The sequence below is a fragment of the Parasteatoda tepidariorum genome, chromosome 8 (genome assembly GCF_982258835.1).
Source record: "Parasteatoda tepidariorum strain Cologne lab strain chromosome 8, Ptep-v5.0, whole genome shotgun sequence".
In the NCBI taxonomy this organism is placed as follows: domain Eukaryota; kingdom Metazoa; phylum Arthropoda; class Arachnida; order Araneae; family Theridiidae; genus Parasteatoda; species Parasteatoda tepidariorum.
The window spans coordinates 20677067-20689670 of NC_141762.1; the positions used below are offsets into that span (position 1 = coordinate 20677067).

The 12604-nt window shown below is 34.8% G+C and overlaps 1 protein-coding gene across 1 annotated transcript; it reads right to left on the reverse strand.

Moving 5' to 3' along the window:
* Positions 1-6895: 6895 nt before the first annotated feature.
* Positions 6896-11392, reverse strand: LOC147805777 (uncharacterized). Its single transcript, XM_087149478.1, has 3 exons — positions 9841-11392; positions 8487-9795; positions 6896-8429 (listed from the first exon to the last, which is right to left on the reverse strand). The coding sequence occupies exons 1-3, from the start codon at positions 11390-11392 to the stop codon at positions 6896-6898; spliced, it is 4395 nt and encodes a 1464-aa protein (XP_087005604.1).
* Between the last annotated feature and the right edge of the window lie 1212 nt (positions 11393-12604).

The window sequence follows — 12604 nt, forward strand, 5'->3', positions numbered from 1 at the left end:
TTATTTGTTCTAAAAAATTTCCACAATTTATTTTAAAGTTGTTGTATTTGTTGATATTTCACAAGTTTCTGCCTAAGCCATTGGGATTAACAAAGTACATAAACTCTACTTTTTTTAAAGTGATTTGTAAAATTTTATGTTCTATTCTATATTAAAAGTTTAGTTAAAAACTTATGAACTATATTATTTGAAAAAGATAAAAAAAAAATTTTCTAATATAAGAGTATTGTTAAGAGTTTTTTTAGAGGATGGAGTTGTGTATAGATCAAACTCCTTTATAGTTTCCAAAAATTTCTCAAGGTCTTCAGAGAATTTTACTTGAGTCAACTGTCACTTCTGTAGGTGATGTTCAATTTCAAATAATCACGTGTTGCCAATGAAAGTCATATTACAAGCTCCGATGGGATATTTTGATAAATTCTGCATGGAAATAATAATAGTAGAATTTAAAAGTTCCGTCAGTATATATGGAGTTAAGGGCTTATTCAAAAGCTGGTTTAAGTACATTAAGTATTGCATGTGCAAAATTCTACAGTAAATATTCTGAAATGTCATTAATATTTTGTCTGGTGAAGATTACGTCAATTTTATTTTACCCTTTACAGAATTTTATTAATGTGAAATTCTTTCCCTCTTTTATTTTGTCTATTATTCTGCAATATTTTTGATGATGAAATATTAAAATGATGTTTTCAACACAAACTTATATTTTCCAACCATTTTGTGGATAATTTGTGGAATTCAAAAATGTTCAGTTACCATGTTGCACAATTTTATGGATAATCATTTGTTTACTGTGACAAATTTTGTTAATTGATGTAAATGCTATTTTGGAGCAATATTGTGTGAATACTGTTTTGGAGCAATATTGTGTCCCTGCCAGTCATACACATAGAAAATCACAATACATGCTCCATTTTTTTCTCGCATCAATAAACTAGTTCTCCCTTATTTATTAAGCAGGAAAACAGAGTGAAGGGGCAAAACATTAACCCAATTTTCCATGTTATAAAATATAGAAATAGTGAAAAAGAGAAAGGATCCTTTAATTGATCCCATTTGGAAAGAAGCATTTACTCAATTTCGCTTAGCAAAACCAGTTTTTCCTTGTCATTAAATTGAGAATTAGTGAAAGGAAAAAACAATGTTTAAATTTTTCCCCTTTGGGGAGAAACATTCTCCCAATTTTGCATAGCAAATCCAGTTTTCCCATGTTATTAGACGGGGAAACAGAGTAAAGGGAAGAACGAGTCCCTAAATTTAGTCCTTTTGGAAGGGAACATTCTTTAAGTTTTCCCCATTTAGGGAGAAACATTCATTTAATTTTTTTCCATTTGTAGAGAAGCATTCACTCCTTTAAGCCCTATTTGCATCAATGACAATGACAGCCCTATTTGCATCAATAAATGAAAAACTTCATTCCAATATATTAAATCAGTTTAACTCAGCTGTAGAGGTGTTCTATTAAAATCCCCCTTTTTATTTATTGTAGCTTTTTCTTTTTTGTAATATTTCTTAATTTATCTTGAATAGAATTATGAAAAAGCGTTTTTAAGTTTGATGCTTTTTTTCTTTGTAAGGATTCTGTGTTTTTTGAAGTACTGACTGTACTTAACTTATATTGTGATGCATTTATTTGGATCTCTATCTTTACTGTAAAAAGTTAAGTAGTGTTCTTTTTTTATTGCTTTTTTTGTATATATATATCACAATAAAAATAATTCGAAAATCAAATATAGGATTTATATAATTTTGATCAAAAATTATATTGAAGTTATAGCTTTTCATGTATATAATGTTACTCTTCGAACATTCCTTATTTGTAATAAACTCATTAAAGTGTTGCTGATATATTATTAAAATTTTTTTATATTATATTTATTTATTTTCACTGTATTATAACTTTGTTAGCATAGTGCTGTATTGTCTTTAGTTTGGGCATAATTAAATATAATTTTCACATTTATTCCACTTCTTTATAGTCTCAAATTCTGAAAAGGTTTATTTTATGTTATATTTCTTAATTTATGTGTAAAATAATTAATAATAGTATATTGTAATATATCGGTGTAACTATAAAATGAGAGATATTTAATATATTTTTTTATTCATATTTATGTTTCATTTGTTATATTTATATTTAATTAAGCAACTGTTTTTTTCTTCTTAATATATGTGTTTAAATTTTCCTTTGTTTTGAAAAATGATTGGCAATTTGACATGATGAATGTTGAAAGCTGTTATACATACTTGTACATAAAAATGTGAATGTTATTATAATCAATGTAGAAATTAAAAAGCATTACATCGAATTGTCTCTTTGAAATTTAATCACTTTTCTTCTTATTCTTAATATGTCCTGCAGTGAACTGATTGTTGGACACTGTTCACTGTAGATACCTGAAGTTAAGCATCACTGGCAACTGTCAGTAAGCGGGTGGGTGACCATCTTGATCAGTCTATGAAGGGATCGAGAATGCGATGTATCAGTCCTTATTGAATTATTCCTTCGTAAAGTGTTTGACTTAGGGCGCAGGTTGTCAGGCTACAAGAGGAGGGAAGCCATCCCCTTTGCGTGTGAAAAGTGTGATGATATGTCTTCAAATCATTTTCAAGAATGTTTCCCAGACTCTTGCTAATGACCATCTGTGGCTAAGGGAATAGAGTGTTCGCCGCCCAATGAGGTGACCCAGGTTCGAATCCCCTCTGTGGCTTGATACGAATTCTGCGCTCGGCTCGCACCGACCACAGTGCTGATGTAAAATATCGTCAGTAGTAGACAGGTAATGGGCTAAAATCCCCTTGCCATCATGCTGACCTTGGAAGGTTTTCGTTGTTTTCCTCTCCATGTAAAGCAAGTGCAGGTTAGTTTCATTAAAAGATCTACTGAGGATATCATGAAGGTTAGTTTGTCTCAATGCTTGATTCAGGAGTTCTCTTGTCCTCTGTGTGGGGCTTAAGTTTACAAGACTGGAGTTGCACAGTGATAGCCGTTAACTCAGAATTGGTTCAGCTGTTCAATGTCGGTTATAAAATAGCCCATTGTGCAGCTCTAATGAGATGTAAATAACATACTACTACTCAGTAGTTATAGTGAATTAATCCTTAACAGTTTCCAAGAGTGTAATTGTAGTGTGACATAACTTGTTATTGTCTACTTGTGGTATACAGTGCGCCTCAATATTAACATTGCTGTAAAGGAAAAAAACACTGGCAATATTTATAACATTTCAATTTTAGTTGTGGGCAAAATAAGCTTTGCTTTAAGCATATTAAAACCAATCCTTTAAACACTCCTGTTAGTTGTTGGAACCTGTCGTTATCAGGTGACGCAACTTCGTCGACGATGGCTTGTTTATATTCTTGAGGCTTCATGTTTTATATCCAACACACTACCATTTTCATCTACAGTGCGTGAAAAAAGCGTAAGAACAACATTAAATTGAATGAAAATGTGCTTAATTTCCATTTCATCTAAATGAAATCTTCATATGTTTGACTTCTGTTAAAAAATTTTGTAATAACTCTTACAACGCACAAAAAACAAAATTTTGCTTAAAAATAAGGATTTTACAAAAATTAACACTGAAGGAAACATAGAAAAAAAAGTATAAGGAAATACTTTGTTCTAAAATGCTTAAAATTTTCTTCAATAATCAAGGAAACTACCTTTTTTTCAATCACTTGACTAAGCCAATAAGGTCATTGATCCTGAAATATCATTTAAAGTGTCCACGAATTTTTTTTTCTCTCTAGCGTCATGTGAAGACAATATTGATAGTGTACGCCATTTTTATAAACTTCTCGGGCTTGAAATCCTTAAAGTTTTGGACTGGATTAAGATCGGGACTTTTCGTCGTCCAATCGAGTAAAATTTGCAGAATTAGCTTCAAACCAGAGTTTTGCTCTCTTACAAACCTGTATCCAAGCTTTATGTTGTTGAAAAACACGGTCCCTTGAAGTTATCAGGTAACTAACTCACACCTGACATGTTTGTCCGATTGTATTTTACTACTAAATTGGCTCCATTTGCGCAAAAGCGCTTGATGCGATCACTAAGTCGAACACCATATTGACGTTTGTAAAACACTTCTTTGGTCTTCCACCCATCCACCCAAAATAACGAAAACCATCAGGTCCATCAAGGTTGGACTTCGTTTTGTCAAAAAAAAATTACATGAGTCCATTTTTGACCGAGATAAATGTTTTTTTTTCTTTTTTTTTTAGCAAAATCAACTCTTCTCCTATGTTGAGTCGTACTGAAGGGGAAGTTGAATTGGTGTACTATTGAATTGGCCCTATTTGCGCAAAAGCGCTTTAATCGATCACTAAGACAACATCGTATGGACGCTTCTTTGGTCTTTCACTAAAAATAACGAAAACCATCAGGTCCATCAAGGTTGGACTTCGTTTTGTCAAAAAAAAAATTACATGAGTCCATTTTTGACCGAGATAAATGTTTTTTTTTCTTTTTTTTTTGGCAAAATCAACTCTTCTCCTATGTTGAGTCGTACTGAAGGGGAAGTTGAATTGGTGTACTATTGAATTGGCCCTATTTGCGCAAAAGCGCCTTAATTGATCACTAAGACAACATCGTATGGACGCTTCTTTGGTCTTTCACTAAAAATAACGAAAACCATCAGGTCCATCAAGGTTGGACTTCGTTTTGTCAAAAAAAAATTACATGAGTCCATTTTTGACCGAGATAAATGTTTTTTTTTTCTTTTTTTTTTTTAGCAAAATCAACTCTTCTCCTATGTTGAGTCGTACTGAAGGGGAAGTTGAATTGGTGTACTATTGAATTGGCCCTATTTGCGCAAAAGCGCTTTAATCGATCACTAAGACAACATCGTATGGACGCTTCTTTGGTCTTTCACTAAAAATAACGAAAACCATCAGGTCCATCAAGGTTGGACTTCGTTTTGTCAAAAAAAAATTACATGAGTCCATTTTTGACCGAGATAAATGTTTTTTTTTCTTTTTTTTTTGGCAAAATCAACTCTTCTCCTATGTTGAGTCGTACTGAAGGGGAAGTTGAATTGGTGTACTATTGAATTGGCCCTATTTGCGCAAAAGCGCCTTAATCGATCACTAAGACAACATCGTATGGACGCTTCTTTGGTCTTTCACTAAAAATAACGAAAACCATCAGGTCCATCAAGGTTGGACTTCGTTTTGTCAAAAAAAAATTACATGAGTCCATTTTTGACCGAGATAAATTTTTTTTTTCTTTTTTTTTGGCAAAATCAACTCTTCTCCTATGTTGAGTCGTACTGAAGGGGAAGTTGAATTGGTGTACTATTGAATTGGCCCTATTTGCGCAAAAGCGCTTTAATCGATCACTAAGACAACATCGTATGGACGCTTCTTTGGTCTTTCACTAAAAATAACGAAAACCATCAGGTCCATCAAGGTTGGACTTCGTTTTGTCAAAAAAAATTACATGAGTCCATTTTTGACCGAGAGAAATGTTTTTTTTCTTTTTTTTTTTGGCAAAATCAACTCTTCTCCTATGTTGAGTCGTACTGAAGGGGAAGTTGAATTGGTGTACTATTAAATTGGCCCTATTTGCGCAAAAGCGCCTTAATCGATCACTAAGACAACATCGTATGGACGCTTCTTTGGTCTTTCACTAAAAATAACGAAAACCATCAGGTCCATCAAGGTTGGACTTCGTTTTGTCAAAAAAAAATTACATGAGTCCATTTTTGACCGAGATAAATGTTTTTTCTTCTTTTTTTTTTGGCAAAATCAACTTTTCTCCTATGTTGAGTCGTACTGAAGGGGATGTTGAATTGGTGTACTATTGAATTGGCCCTATTTGCGCAAAAGCGCCTTAATCGATCACTAAGACAACATCGTATGGACGCTGTAATGACTATATTCCATACAAATAATCACACCAGATTTTCATAATAATAAACTTAACTTTATTAAAAATTAAAAGAAACTAGTCATTATTTTTATATTCGAGCATCCAGCTCTTAAACAACAAAGGGAGATCCTCTCCCGACCAAGATAAACATACATCTCCCTCGATTCCTAGCATGCCCCCGAAGGGGTGACACAATGCGCCAAGTGCGCCTGAACGATCGCCAAACAGTTGCCAAACATTACACCTTTCCCCCTAAGATAATGATTAAATTACAAATAATTAATCGTTAATCTGAAAATTAAAAAAAAACAACTGTTTGCGATCAAAAAAAAATAATAATACAGAATGATACATACGATAAACATGATTATGCAATATTTCCAATGACAACATAATAAGAATAATAAACAGATGAGATATTCAAACTTCTCCTTTATAAACTCAGTTATCATTAATTATACACTGTAACGTTAGTATCTACAATTCAATCCTATATAACCTTTTTTTTTTAGAAAAAATAGTTATAAAATAATATCTAATACAAGAATAATTATCCACTTTAACTATAATCTACTGACACACAGTAATACTAATAATATTTACTACTCACATTATCAATTAAACAATTATTACTACAAACCAAAATAAAAAAAATATTTTTAAACCATGACACCTCAAAGATCATGTATAAACATTACAATTCAATAATTATATTTCCATGAATTTTAATCATATCTTAAAATTATGCATATAAACAATGAAATTTACTATTTTTCAAACACTAAATCATTCATTTTTTTTTTGAATTATAAAGATCTTACTTTACAATATGTTTTCAAATTAATTAAGCACTTACCTCAAATATCTGTTATTTTAAATTTATCCACAAGTAAATATCAATATAAGCATATAAACACTTAGAGTCTCTAATAAAATAATATAAGAGTCATGAAATAACTTTTAACACTAACTGACCAAGTTTGTATTGACCTCGACAGTTTATTTATTTTTAATATATTTTTAATCACCTGAGATTGGGAGTCTGGAAAGGGCATCTGCGTTTTTAAGATTTCTTCCCGGACAGTGCTCGATACTTAAATTATATTTTTGTAGGGCAAGCGCCCACCTTTGGAGCTTAGACGATTGCGGAGCATTTTTAACGATGAATGCCAGTGGGTTGTGGTCGGTCACAATTTTGATTGGGGAGCCAAATATCCAAGGCTCGAATTTCTTCAATGCCCATACTATTCCATAGGCCTCTCGCTCAATAGTGGGCCAATTCTGTTGAGATTTAGAAAGCTTTTGGCTGGCATAACACACTGGTACTTCTGAGTCGCCTTTCCGTTGAGACAAGCAGGCACCTACTCCCACCTGTGAAGCATCAGAGTGGATGATGAAATGCTCGTTGGGGGTAGGGGTAATCAATTCCGTTGTTTTCGCCAATTTCTCTTTGAGCCGTTGGAAAGCAGACTCATGTGTTTCTCTCCATTCAAGCATCTCCGGTTGTTTTTTTCTCGTGAGTTCGGTGAGGGGGTACGCGACGTCTGCATAGTTTGGGATGTATTCCCTGTAGTAATTCGTCAGTCCTAGAAGGCTTTTCAGATGAGTTTTCGTCTTTGGCGATTCCAATTTTTGAATGGCTATTATTTTCTCCGGGTCAGGTTGATGTTTTCCTGATCCAATCACGTGTCCTAAATATTTTATTTGAGGTTTCGCAAAAGAACATTTCTTCACGTTGATGGTAAATCCTAATAATTCTAATTTTGTAAAGACTTTTTCTAAATCTTGGAGATGGGTTTCGAAGTCTTTTGAGAAAATAGCAATATCGTCAATATATGATCTTGAGAATTCTTTGAACTCTTTTAGTGACTTGTTCATAACTCGCTGAAAAGTGGCAGCGGCATTTTTCAATCCAAATGGGAGAACTTTAAATTGATACTGCCCACGGTGAGTTTTGAAAGATGTAAATTCTTTGCTTTCTTCCTCCATAGGAACGGCGTAATAGCCTTTGAGAAGATCAAGCGTGCTTATTACATTGGCTCTTCCTATATTGTACATTAGATCCACTGCATCTTCCATCGGAAAATCATCTGCTTTGGTAACCGCATTCAGAGCTCTATAATCAACACAGAGTCTGATGCTTCCATCTTTCTTGTTTACACAAACTACTGGGTGAGCTATCTCAGCTTCACTCTCTTCTATTAATCCTGAACTTAACAAATCTTCTATTTCTGCATCAACTCTTGTTTTCAACGCTTCTGGGATCCTATATACATGTGGTTTCTTTCTTTCTACATTTGGAATCAATCTGATCTTGTGGGATTCCACTTTAGCCATTTTTACTTTTCCTGTAAATAATGCTTGATGCTGGTTGATGAGGGTCATTAAACTATTCTTCTGAGTTTTATCCAAATTTTCTAGATCTAAATTTCCTTCAATTTTTAAATACTCCAAAGGGGTAGATAAGTCTTTTCTTGGTAGAGTTATGACTTCTCCAAAATCTTCTTCATTTTCGAATATCACTCCAACGGCGTTGACACGAGCTTGAAATTTTCTTATTTTGTTGGAATGAACATGTTTTATTTTTCCATCTGGTAGTCTTACTTTGTACGAGTGAGGAGGAATAAGACTCACTATTTCTCCAGGACCACTCCATCTCGCATAAAGCTTGTTGTTAGAGTCCGGTATAAGTAAATAAACTAGGTCACCATTCTTGAAACTTTTTGGTACAGATCTTCGATTGAAATATTCAGTGTATTTTTGTTGTTTTCCACTTGCGATCAATTCAGCTTGTTCTGCAGCTTGCTCCATTCTTATTTTCAACTGTTGTAAGTATTCGACAGCTGATTCACTCAAATTTGGAGGAATGGGTATTTCACCAGACCATGATGATTTTAGCACTGCCAAAGGTCCTCTTGGCTGTCTTCCATACATTAATTGAAAAGGTGATATTCCAGTGGTGCAGTTGGGGATTTCCCGATAAGCAAATAACAGGAATGGGATATGCTTATCCCAGTTAGATGGGTCGCTCCTTATCACATGATGTAGCATCTGCTGTAAACTCCTATTCCATCGTTCAACTAGTCCATTGGAAGCACTGTATCCAGGGGTTGAAAATCTAGGATGAGCACCCAATCTTTCTTGAAATTCTTTAGTCAGTCTTGACACGAAATTTGTACCATTATCACTTGCAATAGTATGCGGGATTCCTGTTCGCATGAATATTTCGAGGAGAGCTGTGCAAGTAGCTTTTGCACTTAAGCTTTTTAGAGGAATGGCCTCCGGCCATCTTGAGTGTTGATCTATAAGACATAAAATATATTTGTGCTTCCTAGCAGAGGGTGGATCAATGGGCCCAATAATATCGATGTTTACTATTTCGAATGGCAGTCCAGGTCTTGCTACTGGAGTTATTGGAATTTTATCCGACCTTTTCTCAGGGCTTCTTAATTGACATTCGCTGCATGTTTTGCAAAAGTGTTCCACATCTTGAGAAACTCCTGGCCAGTAGAAGGAATACCTAATTCTTTCTTTTGTCTTCCGCATGCCCATATGGCATCCAAATACCGAGTTGTGAGCTAGCTCAAGTACCTTCTGTCTTCTACTTAATGGGAGAACTAATTGGCGTATTTTCTCTCCAAACAATTTTTCTTCATGATGCAAGAGTCCGTCCATAATAAAATAGTTTCCCTTCTTTTCCTTCGACAACTTCCAAGGCTCGTGCAGAGTCGGGCATGCTTGTTGTTCTATGAACAGCTGTTTGGCTGTCGATACAGTAGACTCGATGGGATTGGATGTTGCATTATCCTCTAGCCACTCCCCAAAGCTTGACTGGTTGCCAGGGGCAACTGATGCAATGCCCTTCTCCCTCTCCTCCACCTCTTCATTTCTCTCTTCTGTCGTATTTTGTTTCTCTTTTTCTGTTTCAGTAAATAAAACGAACATTTTTTCTTTTTCGTTCTGACGCCTTTCTTCTGCGATGTCGGAATCCATGTTCTTTTCTGGGGGGTTGATCAACAGTTCATGTATTTCGGGAGTTAATAAACAAGGCACATTTAATTCATCCGTCACAGCAATAAAGGTATCCACTGAATTAAATAAGTTAGTTCCATCATTTCTTAAATAAATCGGCGTACGGCAAACTTTTGCTTCAATCTGTTGTCCGAATGCAGAAGTTAACAAAATTTTCCCTCCATCTCTCTCCTTTACATCCGGAATGAATGACGAATGTAGAATTGAAATCTGAGTTCCAGAATCGACGATTGCCTCGATTTCTTCGGAGTTGATAAAAATATTAACTTTCTGCAGGGGTTTAATAATGGTTTCTCTGACGTCACTCCGTAGATGAGATGAATCTACTTTCGCTACTACCGCTTCTTCTCGGCTTGATACTTTATTCGAATTTCTTGAAATTTTTGTGTGATCCCTTTCATTTCGCTTTCCCGTCATTTCATTCTTTTTCTTTCTATCGGAACAGTCTCTCGCAATGTGTCGATAGCTCCCACAAATGTAGCATTCTCTTTGCCTGACGAAATTGTTTTCTTGTCTCGGATATTCTTTTCTCAGTTGAGGGGGAACATACTTTTCGGGTGAATATGTTGCGTCTCCAAATCTCGGGCGTTTTCCTTCACTTCGGTATTCATCAAAAGATTTTCTTCGCGCTGAAAAGTAAATATCACACTCTCTAGCTAATTCCTGAGGCTTCAACCATGTATTTCCTTGTCGTATTGTGATATGGGACGCTGTTTCTCCGTCTAAAGTTTGGAATATCTTGTCGGATATAATTAGTTCTTTAAGTGTATCAATATCTTCCGCATTTCTTAATTTACAGTAATAATCCCATGTTGCGGTCATTCGTGTAGCGAACTGGATGTGTGTTTCTCCTGAATAACGTTTTGCTCTTCTGAAATTTTCCAAACAGGTTTGGGGGGTCGGTTCATATTCCTTCAGAATCAGTGTTTTTACTTTTTGATAGTCCTTTAAATCTTCTCCTTTTATGTAAACAAGAACATTGACAGCTTTATCCCCAATTAATTTCAACAATATCTCTGCTTTGAATTCGTCCGGAACATTCTTATGTTTAAATGCTCTTTCGATGGAGTCGAAAAACATATTCCATGCTTCCGCTTTCTTCGGTACTGGAATCATCAAGGTTTCTACTCCTTTTATCAGTTTATCCAGGGAAATTTCGCTTTCTCCGCGGCTGCATTGAGCGTCTGGGGTTGGACTTCTGCTTTCGATACTTCGTGTCGTTCGGATCTTCGCCAGCTGAATTTCGTGTTCTCGTTCTAATCGTATTTTTTCTTCTTCTAATTTCGCTTTTTCTGTCTCTTCAGCTCTCTTCCTGTTTTCTACTGTAGTATTTAGTATTTCTTTAACAAAGTCCGGATCGTCTAAGTATTCCTTGCTATTTTGCAACATATGTTTCAGCTCCGTTAATTTCAGTTCCAAACTGGCTTCTTCACCTATCTCTGACAAAACTGTCACCAAATCTTCTTTTCGTACGTTTTTGAACATTTTTCTCTCAGATCAGAATTCTCCAACTAACTTCTTATTCTACTTCCGAAATTGCTTTTCTATCGGTGCAAATCTCTGGTGTTCGAAACGAGAGCGTGTTGTAATGACTATATTCCATACAAATAATCACACCAGATTTTCATAATAATAAACTTAACTTTATTAAAAATTAAAAGAAACTAGTCATTATTTTTATATTCGAGCATCCAGCTCTTAAACAACAAAGGGAGATCCTCTCCCGACCAAGATAAACATACATCTCCCTCGATTCCTAGCATGCCCCCGAAGGGGTGACACAATGCGCCAAGTGCGCCTGAACGATCGCCAAACAGTTGCCAAACATTACAGACGCTTCTTTGGTCTTTCACTAAAAATAACGAAAACCATCAGGTCCATCAAGGTTGGACTTCGTTTTGTCAAAAAAAAAATTGCATGAGTCCATTTTTGACCGAGAGAATTGTTTTTTTTTCCTGTAAAATCAACTTTTCGCCTATGTTGAGTCGTACTGAAGGGGAAGTTGAATTGGTGTACTATTGAATTGGCTCCATTTGTGCAAAAGCGCCTTAATCGATCACTAAGCCGACACCATATGGACGTTTGTAAAACATTTCTTTGGTCTTTTACAAAAAATAACGAAAACCATCAGGTCCATTAAGGTTGGACTTCGTTTCGTCAGAAAAAATTACGTGAGTCCATTTTTGACAAAATGTTTCGTATTAGGTGTACGTGACAAAAATTTTATTATGGATGTTTATTTAAAATATTTTGAACAGTACTTCATGAACAAGGTAAATTAAAAAATTTTCTAACTTCATTTGTAGTTTCTTTTTTCTGACAAGCTCTTTTTATAATCATTCTTTTATGTTAACGAGTGCAGATTGCTAGTCTCCCAATTCGTCTTTTTCATGCCATACATTCTAGAATTTTTTAGAAAATTAAAAACTAAACGTTTTAGATCTCTTGATTCTTTTTGAAATTTCCCGTCCATTCTCGAAAAAGAACAAATTTTCTGAGTAAGAAAAATGAGTTTTTTTGAACATCGTTAAAATGTCAAGATGAAAGTTGACGTGTCCGAAATTTCGTTCACCAACCTATCTTTTAACTCGGGATTTTTCATTTTGCAAATTTTTCAATAATTGGGTACCAGCATTTCAAGAAGAAGACCTTCCATACCCACATGTGACCTATGACGTTGGCACCAGCTATTCTTTA